This window comes from Ursus arctos, unplaced genomic scaffold (assembly GCF_023065955.2).
Source record: "Ursus arctos isolate Adak ecotype North America unplaced genomic scaffold, UrsArc2.0 scaffold_23, whole genome shotgun sequence".
Taxonomy (NCBI): domain Eukaryota; kingdom Metazoa; phylum Chordata; class Mammalia; order Carnivora; family Ursidae; genus Ursus; species Ursus arctos.
The window spans coordinates 43,679,023-43,696,833 of NW_026622908.1; the positions used below are offsets into that span (position 1 = coordinate 43,679,023).

Below are 17,811 nucleotides of genomic sequence, written 5' to 3' on the forward strand. Positions count from 1 at the left end.
CTCCCTCCTCCCGCCCCTCCCCTTGCTTGTGCGTGTGCATGCTCGCTCTTGCTCTCTCAAATAAATAAATAAAATCTTTAAAAATCTTAAAAAAAAAATCATAGCAAACTTATTGTATGGCTTCCTCAGTTCTGGTCTTGGAAAGTGTGTCAGAAATCATAGTAAAATGTCCAGGTAATCGTTACCCAGACAGGCAAGCAGTTGCACTCCACTCCACACTAAAACGTGTGCAGAAAGAAAATGCAGAAATGTCAAAGGTGATTTTATCTCATAGGGATTAGAGAGGAATACAGTATTTTCAGATATTCCAAGTCTTTCCCCCATAACCTGTAACATTTCTGGTTCATTTCAGAAAAATGGGCTACACTTAAATTATGCTTACATACAAATGATCATGGTGGAATTATTTTTTTCTGGAAATTAGAGGTTTGTTTTTTTTTTTTTTTGTAAGTAAAACTCTGTAATTGTTCATCTGCTTCTCTACTTCCCTGATTTTTTCTTTCTAACTTATGCAAGTAAGAAGTGCTCCAGCTTGCTGCAACAAGCAAAACAATCCTCGATCTAAACCCCTAAAGCCAAAGTCGCTGGTCAGCCAGCCTGCACCCCCAGAGCCCCGAGGTACCTGCCAGTGTGTCATCCTCCACTCCCCTGCACGGTCTCCAAACTGATCTACGCTGTTGGTTCTTTTTAAGCAAACAAAACCAAAAACGAAACCAACATATATGGTAATACTCAGCAATCAGCTTTATCATTATGCAATGGACAAATAAATCTAAACTGAACATAGGTTTTGAAAATTGTACTTTTTGCACTGAATAAACATTCCATGATGTATTCAATCATTCCTCATTGGTGGTTAGTGAAACTTGCAGGGATTTTTATTTTTGTTTTTGTTTGCCACCACGAACACTGCTGTTACGTGGCTCTTGAAACCAAATCCTTACTAACGATGCCCCAGGAGAGATTCTTCCATATGAGACTGACTACCAGGTAAAAGGGTGCACTTATTTTGAACTACTGCCAGACAATTCATGGCCCTACTAAGAGCATATGCATGCCCGTTTCTCCACATCCTCACCAGCACGGAGGGTGTAACTCTTACATTTTGCCAATTTGATAGTGACAACGAATACCTGACTACTGTTTTAACTGCCTTGTCTGTGGCCATGATTTTCTGTGTGGCATCCTCCTTACCGTTCTCTTCTGGAATCTGTCTTTTCCTTATGAGCTTCTAGGAGCTTTCTGTTATTCGGATTATTAACCCTTTGCCACATGCGTACTGTTTTCCCTTTGGTTCATCAGTGGTCTTTGATTTTACTTTTGACCTTTCAAACATTTTCATATTCACTGTTTTTTGTTTTTTTTTTTTACCTTACTTCTTTCAGAACACCTCTACTACCCCAAGGTTAGAGAGATATTCTCCTAATTTTTTCTAACAATTTTGCATTGTACTTAAAAATTTTAATCTTTAGGGGCGCCTGGGTGGCACAGTGGTTAAGCGTCTGCCTTCGGCTCAGGGCGTGATCCCGGCGTTATGGGATCGAGCCCCACACATCAGGCTCCTCCGCTATAAGCCTGCTGCTTCCTCTCCCGCTCCCCCTGCTTGTGTTCCCTCTCTCGCTGGCTGTCTCTATCTCTGTCAAATAAATAAATAAAATCTTTAAAAAAAAAATTTAATCTTGAACCTATCTTGAACTTAGCTTGGTTTTCTTCCAGATGCACAACAAATGATACTAACATCATTCGTTAGAGAGATCATCATTTCCCCATATGTGATATCAGATCTCACACACACTCGCCTCTGTTTCAGGCCTCTGTTCGTGTCCTTTTATCCGTTTGTCCATTTCTGGGCCAACAGCATCAAGTGTCGATCACAATCGTTTCCTAGTTACTTTTGGTATCTGTTAACGCAAATCTCCTCTAATTATACCTTAGAAGTTTGTCTTGGCTATCATCAGACATATTTCCATAGAAACTTCACAATAATCTAATCCTTCATTAGACTTTATTCCTCACATTTTCTACAGTAAAATTCACAGCACTTACTTATGAACATATTACATTCACAACAGTGATTGTCAGGATGGTTACAGCCAGAAACGTGCATCAAACGCAACCTGAACGTTTCACCCGTGATCTCAGTGCCTTTGTAAACCTTCCGCTCACCCGTTTCCTCACGGGGCCACCTCTTCTCATCCTGCAGCCCCTGGCAGAGCGCATGTGTGCATGTCCCCGTCACTGTGCTGCTCTCACAGCTGGCATTGTGCTAGTATTGTTTACCCGGCACGTACTAGACCTGACATAAGTCAACTACTCAGTTAATAGCTGGTGAATAACTGAATGAGTCCCTCTGACTAGTCTTACTTTCTTAGGCGCTCCTAAGAATTTCAAGAATATCTGCAATCAACCTTTAAATCAAAGTGCTCAAATAGTCTGAAAAGAGCCACGGCTACTGTCTGGAGTAAGCCTTTCCGTTCAAAGTGGATCTGCCGTGGGTCTGCTTATTGCTCACTCTAACCCTGTGGAGGAGGAGGCAGGATCACCGACGTCCGACCAGTGAGAAACTGAGGCTCCCAGAGAACGAACCTGCCTGAGGAACGGGGTGATATGCGCAATTCCAGACTAGTAAAAGAGCTGTTTCGGGCTTGGTTCGGAATCCCGAGTATGTGGTTACATTGCTCAGGACAGCCTCTGAAAGCTTATACAGCATGTTGTTTGCTCCATTCGTTCGTCCGTTTGTCCATTCATTCATTCCATGACCAAATACTTATCAAGAACCTACTAGTGCCAGGCACTGTTCTGGATGCTGGGGATATAGTAGTAAGTGAGAAGGATAAGAAATCCCTGCCTCCATGGAGCTTACACTCTAACGGGCGAATAACAAGAAACCACAAAATAACCTGATAGCTAACATGTGAGTATTAACTGTGCACTGTTCTATGTGCTTCACAGGAAATAACCAATTTAATCCTCACAGTGACCCTGTGAGATCGCTTCTAGTGTTATCTCCACTCTATCGATGGGTAATTAAGGCACAGAAAGCAGCTAAGGTGCCCAAGATCACGTAGCTAACGAAGTGCTGTCACGGGCTTTAAACTCAGGCAGGTTCCAGATCTTACGCACTTACGTGCTACACTACGTAGTCCCTAGAAAATGATTTTGAAGCATTATTCAAGTATAATTAAACTACTTGATGGATTAAACGTCTTTTTGTGGGCTGGTCTAAGATTTAACCAACATTCAAATCGTTTTTTATGTAGAAAATGATAAATTTTTTACATCACCCTCCCCCAAAAAAGGGGAGTGGGGGCAAAGGCTGAGTAGCACCAGAAGAGGTTTCCGCCAGTCCTTACGGCAAGGACGCTGGTGATGCGAGAGAACGGCTGGGGCAGTACCACGACTCCATGTTTCTGCTCCCTCATGACATAAGGCGATACTTCCAGCTACCTGGAAAGAAGGGAAGTGGGGCCTCTGGGGCATTCGCTCTCTCCCCCCAGGCTGGCTGGCTGCAGGCTGGGTGTTTTCAGAGGGAGAAGTAGCACTACCGGACAACCCCGCTCGTATTTGCAAAAGCAGTACGAAGTGGGCAGAATAAGGGCTCTGAAGATCGGCTGCCTGGGGTTTGGACACTTCCATTTCTGTCCTTGCAATATGGACTTATCAGTGGTACTGTCTCTCACAGGACGGTCATGAAGACTGAATGAGTCAGGGTTAGTAAAGCACCCAAAACAGTACAAGGTAAGAAAAACAGACTCAACAAATCCAGGTTTGCTCCGCTGTGTGGCCTATGCCAATGTGCATGCCTTGTATCAGACGCCTTCCCACGGCACTAGCAAGACAAGCTGGTGAAGCCGCCTTTGGGAGCTCTTCTATGCAGAAACCAGTGCAATGAGTGAGTGGGAACCAAGAGTCCCGCTAAATCCAACCTGGGGGATTTCTACAAGGACTCCAGAATCTTGATGGGTCACAAGAGGTTCTTATTAAGGAAGAGACAGGACTTAGGAATTACGAAAAGTATGACATCAATACATAAAAATTCCTGTGGTGAGCATAGCAAAATGTACAGAGAGGCCGAATCACTAAGCTGGACACCTGAAACTAATGTATTGTGGTGTGTCAACTACACTTGAATAAAAAAAGTAAAACAAAACAAACATAAAAATTCCAGAAGCCACAGCTTGGTAATACACAAGACAACTTCAGGGTTTTTAGTGATTATCAGTGGTGAACGTCACTTGCCATTTTTTGGGTAACCCCACTCTGGCACTGTGTGTGTGTGTGTGTGTGTGTGTGTGTGTGTAACATGTGTATTATTTCCCATTCTCTCTTTAGGCACACTGGTATTCTGACCGACTCTGAAGCAGCAGCAGCTGGTAATAAGGTTTTAAAGGCTGAGGCATCAAGGTCCCTAAAGAGCTCTGCGTCTTTGGCTGTTCACGCACGCTGTGCCGGGTGCGAGGCTACGGAGCACGGAAGACCACCCCTGAGTGCCAACGAGGAGGAAGTGACGTTAGCTCGTGCCCACAACCACCTTACTCGATACTCTACCTTTCGCAAGTGTAACACTCGCAGAACTCATTATTTTCTCCAAAAAACCCGTCTCCGTAGTAACAAGAAATCTCTTCTCCAGGCTCAATGTCTCTCAGGGCCTTCACACACGCCGTATCTCGACCAGTTGACACAAACTGAAATACAATCGACTCATTCAGAAACTCATACCTGAGGCAGAAAATAAAACACTTGAAACAAAAAAAGGTCTCTGCTTACCTTGCAGTTAGGTCTGCAATCTGAAAAATGTCCAAAAGATAAAGTCAATTAACTGTAGATAAGATCTGAAACACGAACAATTACAGAAATTGGAAATAAGCTTTCCATATAATTTTACAATCTCTGATAGAAGGTTAAGGTCTCGAGTTCAACTACAGGATCATTTATTCAATAAGCCGGTCGGGAAAAACAGAGAAGTCCCGTTTCCAACCTCCTCTGAAGGGAGACGAGGTTTTACGCAGTGTGACAAGGCCACGCTAAGTCTTAGCAGTCCTGCCCGCACTCGCGCCCGCCCGAGAAGCACAGCTTACCATGGTTTATAAAGGCGGCGGGGCCAAGCCAGAGCTGAGCACAGTTTTTCCTTGTGGAATACATGACACTGAAGTCGTTTTCTCCGTGTCTAAGTAGCATGTTCTCCTCAATTTCTGAAAGTTCGGCAATACAACCCACCAGTAATTCTATTTTGTCATTTCGTTTCCTATTTAAAATATGTCATGTTAAAAATTACTAGTAATTATAAATAACAAGGCTTCTTTTAATAAAATAAGCCTGTCCAATCAATACCAGGAACCGAGAAAGCCTAGCTGTGTGTCTGTCAGCTGAGCCCCTGGGACCTCCGCCTGGCCACGTCCTCGCCTCCCTGGAGCCCACGGCCTCACGCCACGGCTGCCTGCGCAGCTGCCTCATCGCTCCGGGAGACCGGAAGGCGCTCGGGCCGGAGCTGCGCTACCTGCGTCTCTGAATCCCCTGCAGCACGCAGTGTCGTGTCTTGCAGGCAGGAAGGACTCAAATACCCGCTGCCCTGAATTCGACTTGACAGGGGACAAAGGCAACAGACACGAGCAGGAGGAAAAGGTCGTGGGCCCAGGAGTGGGAAGCCGCCCTCTAGAGCAGCACCACTTTTAGTCACGTACTTTAACCCGATATACCCCCAGTCCTATTCCAGCAGGTCATCGGTAGGAGAAATCTTACTGAGGACTACAGTTTAACGTAACGTAACATCTGGCCCGTACACCACACTGACAGCACTTCTCAGTTCACACTGAGCCACAGTGGCTGGTGCCCCCTGCACTGGACAGCGCAGCTCCAGACGACAAGACCTCGAAGCTCCACATCCACCGACAACACAGGGAGCCGGGGGAGCAGGCTCGGTACGTCCCCAGGTACACTCGCACGCACACACCTGTCCCAGGGGCCTGGGTGGGCTGCGCTTTGGCCATTCCATTTTCAGGTACCTGATCTTAACATTTTTGCTATAAAAAATACTGAAGGTCTTGAGGGTAGCTTATAAGAGGGGCAGCATGTTCCTTCTTCTGGGAGATAAGATAGGAACAGGCCTCAGAGGAAAAATAATCCAGTTCTCTCTCTTATGAAAGGCTTTCATCCCTCCCACCTGGGCTCAACTTCACTACCCTTATTTAAAAGGGCGCACAGATGTCTGTGTATATATTTAGGCAGGCAGTGCAGTAGAAATTTCCACCTGTGAAATTCCTAGGATCGTTGAGACTTCACACCCCACCTTCCTCTAGGCCAGGAGAAGACGGACTCTCGAAGCCAGGTTCTCCAGCCCTGGAGCCCACAGGCTTTCAGCAGCCTCGTCACCGAGCCGCACTCAGACTCAGTGAAAGGAAGACAAGAAGCCGATGGCTTAGGGACAGGATCTGGTTCAACTTGGATTTCTAATTTCACTGTCCTGACCCAGGTCACTGGGCCAAGGCACTGGCATGGCACCGGCTTCTTTAGGGTGAGCTCTGGCTTCACTCCTTCCCACAACTTTCTCAGCCCTTCCACAGTTACTTAAGAGAGAACTTTAATTAAAGTTACACTACGGGTTTATACGGGTTTACACTAGTGTAATAGTTACCACTCTTTTGTCGCAACTATTTTGGCTCCATTTTGTTCAGATGAGTATCTATTACAAGGCAATATCTCAAATCCACTGTCAGTTGCAAACATTCGCAAGTAGATAAATACCTAAAGCAAAACAAAAAAAAGATATTAACTCTGTATTGTTTATTGTTAGACTTGCTCAGAAATATAAAAGGAAGCCATCACCAACAATGTAAAACATTTAAGATCGTTAAGTAACAAACTGTTGTTATTTTAAAATATCACATATTTGAGTACCTAGAGGCTTGGCCAAGTTCCTCTAAAAGTTCACAGTAAATTTCACCTCCAGATGACAAAGTTTTCTCTTTGCAGAGTCACACAAATGATCTCATGTATTATTACTACCTCACCCTCATCGGCTCTACGCAGAACTGATTTAAAGTTTCAGTGTTCACGAAAATTTAAGCTTTAGTTTCCTCTACTCTTCCCCAAACAGAAAAAAAGTAGTAATCTTATCAATAAACCTACATGTTCCTTGAATAATTTCTCCTGCATTTTGTTCTTGTTGAGAAAATAATGCCGTGCCCATTCGCCTGAAGTCAAACATTTGAAGGCCTTCTCCAAGTGTTCATCTTTCTTAAAACGTTCAATGACCTCCTTCAGTTCTTCTTGCCTTCCCTTAATAGGCCGAAATCTGAACAAAATCAAAACATTCACTTTAGTTATCTATCGTCCCTGGGCCACTGTTTTGAGTTCCTGAGATAAGAGATGACCTAAAAACAGCCAGACTTAACAAAAGACAATAATCAATAATCCTGATAATTACTGCTCCAGTAATAGTGATCACCAAGAACCAGAACTTCCCTTTCTTCAAACTGTATTTTGATACTTTTATTTTACTGTTACCTCCTTTAACTGAGAAATGACCAGACGACTCAAACGAAAGCTGATTCAGGCTCCCACCAGCCATCTACTTCGGCTGGTACAAAAGATCTACAATAGAGTGTTTCTAATTGAGAGTTAGAATGACAAGATTTTTTTTAAAACATGCAGAACCAAGCCAGAAGAGTGCAAGGCAATGAGCTTCAGAGGGATGAAGCAAACAAATCATGCCATAAACAGCATTCTCCAAGTGCAGTTAGAAAAATCCCAAACCAACCAGTATCCCAAGAGGGCCCCAAATACCCCTTGATGTTCTAACAGCCATGTCAAATTAATCTTTGATAACCGCATTCAAAGAGCGAAGAGTTTTGCAAAAAGCACAACTCTAGCAGTGAGACTGCTAAACTGGTGATTTCAAAGGAAAAACTGTCGGGGCAGAATATAATAAAACCAGCCATGCCTTCAGAATACTACACTGCTAGGCACAGATGAACACACGATGCAACTGTGGTCCAAGAAAGACTTCAGTTTGCAAAGCCCCTTATTCTAAAGCTGTGTTCTCAGTAAAACGTGACTATGTTTAAAGGTACTTGGACCTTAATTTTAAAATTTCCTCTCACGTCAATTTCTTTTGGTTTATTTTCCCAAAGAAAGTTCTTTTGTTTTGTTTTTGTAACGTCCAACAAGAAAAAAGGAGCTAGACTGCTATTCACATAAACTGTTAAGAAGAAACTATTAGTGGCTGAGGAGAAAATATACTTGAACTACCCATCTTATTCCAGTAATTAAAACTGCACACCTTGCAAACCCTGAACACACTAACATGGAAATAAGATCGGGCACAAACTCCAGCAGAAGCAGCATCCAAGCAGGATTTTTTCCAGGTAAGCTCTCACAAAGACCTTCATCACACTGCAGTGAGATGTCAAGCCATAGGATCTCACCAAGGATTCTTTTTTAGGTGCTGTGTACGCAGGTGGTGTGGAGAAATATACGAGAGAAGACACGACCACTGCTCTTGAATGGAAAACCCCTTAGAGACTAAGAGACGCATACAGCATCCAACGGTGAGCAAGGCATGGCTATACTAATGCAAGTTAACAGGGTACAAACTACACACTACAGCACTTTAAAGTATGGAAACTGTAACTACGGTGTAAGGTCTGTTTGGGAATGGGTTCTGGAGCTGACAGTGATGTGAGCAATGAGGAAAGTGGTGATTTCAGCTTTCCAAAGAAAAAGCAGAATACTACCATAGGCAGGAGAGAATCAAAAGGCGGCAGGCAAAGTGAGGGGAAGTCGAAGCAGAGAATCTTAATGAGGGTGGATTCAAAGAGTTGAACAGGGCCTGGGAGTCAGCTTGGCCAGCAACACTGAGGGAAAGTACTAGAAGAAGGAAGAGGGAAGACATGAGCCCCTGAGCAGGGGGAATGCTGTTTACCAGACAGGACCCCTAAAGGACCTCCGCTCTAGAAATGCAACCTGACACCGCTGGGAACTAACCAGCCACAGCCTCAAGTGTCAGGAAGCTTCTCACAACTGGCAAGCAGAACTATGAGAAAGACTTCAGGCACACCCTGGAGAGCTCATATGAATAAATGGACAATGTCCTATATTATTTTCCATTTCAATCAATTCGCATACCAGCCCTCACAGGCAGGTGAGCGCAAGACCTTTGAACAACTCAGAAGGTCTTTAGGCTGTCAGAATACGGTGTCAGAGAACCACCACGATAATGATCTAAAAAATCACCCGCAGCATTGTGGAAGCACCCATACTTCCACACAGACACAATATTCACCTACCTACCTACTTGTAGCCACCACGAGTGAGTTTGTCAAGAGTGGGTTTCTTAGAAAACCTAAACCCTCCTTGCCGCAACGCTCCACTATGAAGTTCCCTGCACAGGAAGGACAGACGAGACACCCCAGCAGCTGTCGGCGGAGGCACGCCTCTTTGAGCAAGACAAAATATGAAATGGCAGGAAACAGATGACCCATGTTTTGTGGAGTAAACAGAAAAGCAACGGTTCACTTAGAGCGAACACGAGGCACCATCTAGGATGTTAAGTGGCGGGGCTACAAAGCACAGAAAGAGCCGGGCCATCTCTTAACATTTCGCGTGGAACTGAGCGACGGTGACGTTCTATTTCAACATAACCGCACGGCTCGACGCATTAGAAAGCAAGCCAAAGTCAGGGCTAAATTCACCTAAAGCTCTTCAGAACGTGTCAGAAAAAGGCGCTGCAGACCCGGAATGCACGCCGCCTCTTCCTGACAGGCTCTGTGCGCCCTCCACGTCCGGAAACATGTTCCTCCCTCTCTGAAAACGTCTGCCAGCTCTCCTCAGCTTTGCTTATTACTCTTTGTTCATGATGCCAAACAATTTATATGCTAAAACCAACACAAAATAATCAAGCGGCGATTCGGTAACCGTCTGCCTTCGGTGTCTCCCGTGCTGACTCCGCCTCTGCTCCCTGACTTCTATTGCTTCGAACGCAAACAAAAGCCCCGAAACTGTCCCTTGCTACTATTCGCTGGCAAGAACCTCCATTTCACTTAAGATACACTTTACTGTCAAAACTTACTGAGTTGGCTGCTAGAGGCGTGAAATGATAGGGAGGCAAAGGAGGAAGACATGGTTCTGGGTGCAGACAGGAAGGGGACGTGCCAGTTGTTTTCGATAATCCTACAGAAGTGCATCGAAATCACCTGGCTGCCAGTTCAAGTCAAATCCCATTACAACAGATACCGCGGGGGATAAAATTACCTAATAACAGAAGATTGTTACAACTAATGCGGCCAGAGCAAAAGACACTGAAGACCCCAGAAAAAAGTGTTTTCTATTACTGAGGAGAAAAATACCCTTCGTCCTCTTCTAAACCACAATCATTCTAAACCTACCATGCAAACTGTACAACGCTATCTTCACACCACAGGTCTTAAAGCTAGAAGAATATTTAGGTTATGTGAAAAACACTCTTGTTCCCTAAATGAGGAAAACAAGGCCTAATGAGGGCTGTTAATGGAGGACTATTATTACTCAGGCCTTGTGCCCAGTCCTACTGTCACACATAGACTCTGAGGGCCCCCTGGTGTTTCATGATCAGAATAGGATTTGACTTGCGTTCGCCACTGAGCACAGCACAGAGCCCAGCCAGAGACAGCGAAAGGGGCGGACACAAAAAGAACACTTTTGAATTTAGTATCTGGGGGGTGGCCAGTGGCGTGGCAGGGGAGGCAAGAGACAGGTATTTGGCATTTCGAAATCAGTACGTCCCTCTTCCCTCTCTTAAAACAAACTTTACAACTTTAAATAAACCAAACATTTTTCTCTTCCCACACCTCTGATCAATGGCTGGCATAAGAAATACAAAGATATGTCACTTAAATCATTTATTATTAAAAAGGGCAGAAAGAAACATGAATTCACACTCCCACACACCTGTTCCCCACTCTTTCCAGAGACTGACTTCCCAGGTTTTCTTGCTATTTGGTTTTTCTGTTTCCAAACCCAAGTGACCACTGGGGCAATGAAGGGAAGCTGCAGATTTGTGTTAGTTGTACTACTGTGCCCTTCCATTAGCATGTACACCCAAGAGCTGACTGGAGGGAGGGGAAAGAGGAGGGGGACAGAGAAAAGGGAGCAAGGGAAGGAGAGAGGAAGAGAGAGAAAACGCTCAAATATTTAAGATATAAAATAAGAAGACCGTGAGGCAACATTGTGAACACATTTCCCCCTTTGAAGAAAGTTCAGCTGCACACGGACAGTTCGTAGATGCTGAGGAATCATGCTAGAACCACAGCTCTTCATTCCGTCTGGACCTGAAAGGAAACGACCACCAGAGACGTACCTGGCTGAGGCCTGAATCAGTGCTCAGCTAATCCAGGGAGTGACTCCTGATCTTTTGATGAACGCTTTCTCTTAAAATTACCCTGTTATGGAGTACAAGTGGTTTTTTAAATACAGCTATTACTAAGATCAAACTATTTTAAAAGGTTTGCAAAATGTTCTAAAAATCGTGTTTATGCTGACACCTCCAATTACTTAACACAAAAGAACATCATAAAGACTCAAACAGGTTAGCTGGTATCTTATTATTGTCTGTAATGCACTCTACCTACCTCACAGGGTTGTTGTGAGGAAAACTGTCAGATTTTGAAAAATGCCTTGAGCTCCTCGAAGGAAAGGCGCTATATAAATGCAAAAACAAACAACAACAATAAAAACTATTTGTATAAGTTGTATTTATAACTTCTAAACAGACTTACAATACTAGTTGTCCCACAGTCCTTAAAACGTTGTGACACTTAAGAGCTTTGTGAAGCCGGGGGCAGACTCAGTACGTTACAAAGGCCAAGATGCCGAAACTCTCCTTCCCATATGACATCCTTTATCCCTTGATCACATTAAGTTAGAAGGCCTCAAAATGTCATGTTTTCTAATCAAGCACTTGATTTTAAAGTGACATTTAAAGTGATTTATAAGTTCACGCCCCATACTGGATATGAAAAATCAAATATACAAATAAGCAAAATTAAAATTAGATGGTTACAGAAGGATGAGACAGGCCGAAGTATAATTTGGATTAGAAAAATAGAGAAAAGTTCCAAAAATCCTGTGAGGACTCTTCCCATTTCTTCATCATGTTATTTTCTGCTCAGCATCCCACATTCCCCCAGGAGATGGAAACCTCCAGGTCACGCAGCCTACAACAAGGGGCGTTATGGAAGGCATCCACCCCTGCTTTACACTGTCACTGCTCCGCGTGCTTTTTAAAAAATTAGAGACGTTAAAAAACAAACAGAGACATGACTAGTAACTCTGCTCTCTGGTTAAAAGGAAGAATTTCATTTTCATAACTGACAGGAGTCAACTAAATCTAAATATTTCCCAATACATTGAAATTACTACTTTGTTTGTACCATTTCTACAGAGTCATGCTCTCCAGAGTCAACTCTGACTTACTTGTTCGTAAACGTAGGGATTTATCAAGATGAAAACAAGCATTCATAACAGAGCCAGCTAGAGAAATTCTTAAATTGTTAAGTATCTACTGTATCTGAACATGGTTTCTGATGGCACACTGAAAGAAGTAGAGGGAGGGAAAGGGCATAAAACAGAGAAACTGAAAAAGGACAATCAAATTACAGATGTACAAGCATGGGAACGAGGAGATCACTCCTACAAGTGACAGACAGCTTGGACGGTGAGGACCCAAGCTCCAGGCACGTCATTCATTAGAAAGAGAAGTCCATACACTTAATAATTTAAGAAACAGTCAAAATTATTCTAATGCAGCACTACTGATTTTCCTCATTTCCTATAAAACGGTATCTTTAGAATGGCGTAAGTCAACATTCTGATAAATTCTTGCTCCAAAGGTGAAGAATTAGAAGACACCGAGTAAGCCCACTCCACTAAGATTAAATGAACACGTATGCCTTTCACTAAGACTGACAAGCTTCATTAATAAAACTTCTGTGTACTCCCCAAACGGCAGCTTACAAAAGAGTCTGTTAAAAGACCTTTGAAATGGGAGCGCCTGGGTAGTTCAGTCGGTTAAGTGTCGGACTCTTGGTTTTGATTCAGGTCGTGATCTCAGAGTTGTGGGATCGAGCCCCATGTCAGGCTCCATGCTCAGTGGGGAGAAGTCTACTTGAGGACTCTCTCTTTTCTCCCCCTCTGTCCCCCCGCCCACCCCGCAGGCACGTGCTCTGTCTCAAAGAAATAAATAAATCTTAAAAAAAAAAAAAAAGACCTTTGAAATGAACAGCTCTAGTGAAAGGCAGACAGCGCCGGGAGTCACAGCAGCATTGCCTGCTCAGCCACGCGGGCCCGAGGTGGTCTAGACAGGGCAGAGCACAACCATCTACACCACCAACGGCTACTTGAAGAATTCTTGGATTAGAATTACATGCGGTACTGGAAAATACGAATACACGTTTTCTTCTGGATGTTTAATGTGGTTTAACCAATTTTTGATCCCGCATTTTAATTTAGGGGTACCTGGATACCGTAATGTCTTCAATTTTAATATTTGTGGACAACCCTAAAGTTTACATCTTAGGACTGCATGTTTTTATTTACTTTTTAAAAGATTTTATTTATCTACTTTAGAGAGAGAGAGACAGCGCAAGAGCAGGTGTGTGCGAGGGCAGGGGAGGCAGGGAGAGAGGGAGAGAATCTCAAGCAGACTCCGTGCTGAGCACGGAAACCGAAGCCGGGCTTGATCCCAGGACCCTGAGATCACAACCTGAGCCGAAGCCAAGAGTCGGACACTCAAATGACTATGCCACCTGGGTGCCCCAGGCTGCCCGTTTTTAAATGAGCCTAGAAAACTACCGATAACGAACTTTTTATCTACTTATTGCATCACAACAAAGCTCAGTAGGCCATATGGCCTAGGACCTTGCTATTCCAAGTATAGTTGGCAGTTTCTTAGAAATGGAGCATCTCAGGCCCCAGCCCACAGCTACTGAATCAGAACCTGCATCTGAACAAGCCTCCCCAAGTGACTCACATGTAAACTAATTATGGGAAGCAGTTGTCAAGGAGGACTTTTATTTAAAAATATGAGTTCTATCCTACTGCAGAAGCCACTAACAGGTAACCGCTCATCTTCTGGAACAAAGAATAGCTAGGGGAGAGGAGACTGAATACACAAGAATTCTTTCCTAAACTACTGAGTATTTTGTTGTAATTCTGATGCAATTCTTTCTAAGATGGTTTACATGCTTCCATATTTCAGTATACAAGACATAATGAATATGACCTCTTTGTTCTCTTTCTTGATGACTCTGGGTCATAATTATGGGCCTTTGCAGTAATACCCTGAATATCTCTAAGACTGTTAAGTGAAAGTGAGTCACGTTTCTTAAATATTATCAGGACCTTCTAGGAGAACAGGCCCTGGCCTCACTGGGAAAGAAGGGAAATGGACTTAAAAATACTGCAAACCAGAGTTTAATTGGATACTAGGGCATCCAGTCCTGCTGACTTTCCAGACAACAGCCATCCACCTGCCTACTCAGAAAATTTAGGTATCTGCCCCTCTAATGGCAGGGAGCTATTTATAAGTTCTCAAGTCCACTCCAACTTGTCACTTCACTTACAAGGAAAGATCTATGATGACAGGAAATCACATGAAAATACCAAAGGCTCAGGGCGCCTAGGTGGCTCAGTCGGTTAAAGAGCTGCCTTCGGTTCAAGTCATGATCCCGGGGTCCTGAGATTGAGCCCCATGTCAATCATGATCCCAGGGTCCTGAGATTGAGCAGGGAGCCTGCCTCCCCCTCTACCTCTCACCCTACTCATTCCCCCTCTCTCTCTCTAATAAAATCTTTAAAAAAAAGAAAAAGAAAGAGAGAAAGAAAGAAAAAACGAACGAACAAGAAAGAAAGAAAGAAAGAAAGAAAGAAGAAATATGTAAGGCTCATTTTTATCTGAATTATTTCTTTCTCGATTTAGAATATAATTAATAAATCATACAGTCTCTTGTTTTAAATTCTCGCAAGGGACTGAATTAAAAGCGGTAAAAATGGCACAAGATTTCCTCTAATCATCTTTACTCACCAATTCCTCCCTCCCCCCACTATCACCTGGTGATCAAGTCCCTCTAGGGCTGTGCTACTGGCCCTGGAGCTACAAACCCGAGCGCAAGTGTGAGGAAGGTGGGAGGGATCAGGGCCCTAGAAGTGGCTCTACGTTCTCAATCCCTGCTGTTACACTCTTTCACCAGCCTTGAAAACCCTTTGGCACTCAAGTTAAGAGGTAAAGAAAAGTTGTGAAATTCCAGCTTAGCGTCCGGTAGCAATTATGAAATTATCTAATCGCCTTTTTTGGGGGAAAGATGATGTTTAAGAGAATATGAATTTAAAAATTTAAAGGATGATAGATTCCAAAATCAATGTAATACTATTTTAAACAGATGGCACGTGATACTCAGGCTCAATAAAGCACTTACACATCTCTTTTCTTATCTGTGTACTGAACAGAAGCACGTCTTTACAAATATTCACTCTTACTTACAACGATTAGTTGAATCTCAAAGATTAAACATGATCGCAAAATTCTCTCTATATATTTGCAATTATTTAAAAGAAAAAATTCTATAATAAAATCATGAAAAAAAAACCCTGATGTAACCTACTTTGAACAGGAAAAAAAAACATACATTTTCAAGGTTTCACAAGATTTTTCTTTCAGCTAAGATAATTATCATTAACATTTAAAATAGAAAATGAGATGCTCCTCCAGCTTTATATTTTAATAGAAACAGCCTGAGATAAAATAAGAATACAGAATTAAAGCTGACAAGACCCTTGGAAGATTCTGCTGCTTTTCTTGGCTCATATATAGAAAATCTTCTACAGCAAAGACCTTTCCTTTAATGTCATTTTAAATTCTGACTAAAAGTAAACTTAGCATCTCTTTTCTTAAATTCAACACCATCATCTGCTCCACTTCAGGATAAAGACTTACAATTACCTAGTATTCATTTTGTGTGTTTGAAAACCTAAATAGGGATCAAGAACCAAACTGGTCGCCAGGTCATCATTCTCACAGAGCTCCTTGGCAGACATTCCAGAAGATGGTACATATCGACTCTGTCCTTCAAATCCCGAATTACCATTACCTACGAAAAGAAGAAGAAAGAAAAGTAACTCAAATTGAAAACTACTTAAATTTATCTGTAAAACCTTTAGCTTCACTGCCCTCTCAAGCTAGTAATTAAGAACTGAAATTACTTGTTTCAATCTGTTTAATTAAGAGCTGAGTACCTTTTGCATAAACAGAAAAACAAACATAGTAAATTACAGAGAGTATTTTGGTTAGTAGATGATATTATCAGGTTTCCCAAGAACAGGGTCTGACTATGTGAGAGGATTTGGGGCTCAAATGCCTTACTGGCCCCTTCGAGGACGATGAGAAGCAGGGGATGAGTGGATGTTCATTACCACAGCGAGAGAGCATCAAGGGCCGGTACAGATGGGAGGGAGGGGGAAGGAAACACGAAGAGCACAAGAAACGCTCCGCGGTAAGTGCCAGAAGGGTGGATCTCAAGGACCAAAAGGAGCCCCAAGGAGATCACTTCACCTTCCTGCTTTTGGGCAGGTGGATGAGAACTATCCCCACTTCACTGGTAACCGGTTAAGAAACTCGATTAAGAGTTAGGCAGCAGAAGCGAGGAAAGAAGTAGAGGGAATGACAGGCTGATATCTAACCTGTTTGAAACAGATTTTGAACGAATGGATAAAAACAGGGAAGTGCCGGAGATACCTAACTGAAGTAAGTGGGTTTGGTGGTGGAAGAAACACAGTGCGCAGAGTGGACAGGAAGGCCACACTCGTCTGGGTGAAGTTTCACCGGTGCTGACTGAAGTCTGCCACGTAGGTCAGCGACAGTCTTTTCAGCCATGTAATTATGCTAACAGTATAACTTTAAACCTCTTGCAATTAAAGTGTGGAACAATGAAAGACACAGTGAGAGGTAACCTTCTTTTCTACACTCTTTCAAAAAACAAATTAAACACTAAACATGTAAGTCCCAATCAAAAGGTAGGTATATGTTCTGCAATCAAACTGTTGGCATGTAGGTATGTAAAAGCTATCCAAGTTGGTATATATTCTATTTTCTTCATTGAAATGTAATTCACATACCATAGGATTCACCCATTTAAAGCGTACAGTTTAATGGTTTTTAAGGTATTCACAGAACTGTGTAGCCATCACCACAACCAATTCTGGAACGTTTTCATCACCCCCAAAACAAACCCCATACCCATGAGCAGTCACTATTGATTCTCCCTTCCCCCAGCCCCTGGCAACCACCAATCTACTATCTCTATGGATTTGCCTGGCCTGAAAATTTCATATCGATGTAAGAAATCAGGGGCGCCTGGGTGGCGCAGTTGTTGGGTGTCTGCCTTCGGCTCAGGGCGTGATCCCGGCGTTGTGGGATCGAGCTCCACGTCAGGCTCCTCCGCTAGGAGCCTGCTTCTTCCTCTCCCGCTCCCCCTGCTTGTGTTCCCTCTCTCGCCGGCTGTCTCTATCTCTGTCAAATAAATAAATAAAATCTTAAAAAAAAAAAAAAAGAAATCATACAATATGAGGTTTTTTGTGATTGGCTTCTTTCACTTAGCATAATGTTTTCAGGGTGAACCCATGTGGTACCATACAGCAGTACTTTATTCCTTATTACGGCCAAATATCCCTTTGTGCGGACAGATCACATTTTGTTAGTTCATCAGTTGATGGACACTGGGCTGTTCTCAGTTTTGGGCTATTATGAACAACGTTTCTATGAACATTCATGTTAAAGTGTCTGTGT

General features: G+C 43.1%; 1 protein-coding gene across 7 annotated transcripts in view; it reads right to left on the reverse strand.

Annotated features, from left to right (window-relative positions):
* KMT5B (lysine methyltransferase 5B) overlaps window positions 1–17,811 on the reverse strand; it is a 53,253-nt gene that overhangs the window by 10,961 nt on the left and 24,481 nt on the right. For all 7 annotated transcript variants that reach the window (XM_026483020.4, XM_026483018.4, XM_026483019.4 and 4 more), the window contains exons 3-9: window positions 15,970–16,117; window positions 11,604–11,672; window positions 7,126–7,291; window positions 6,632–6,741; window positions 5,079–5,245; window positions 4,768–4,787; window positions 4,549–4,685 (exon numbers count right to left, since the gene is read on the reverse strand). In XM_026483020.4, the coding sequence (XP_026338805.1) occupies window positions 4,549–4,685; window positions 4,768–4,787; window positions 5,079–5,245; window positions 6,632–6,741; window positions 7,126–7,291; window positions 11,604–11,672; window positions 15,970–16,117 (817 nt within the window). The remainder of the gene's footprint in view (window positions 1–4,548; window positions 4,686–4,767; window positions 4,788–5,078; window positions 5,246–6,631; window positions 6,742–7,125; window positions 7,292–11,603; window positions 11,673–15,969; window positions 16,118–17,811) is intronic.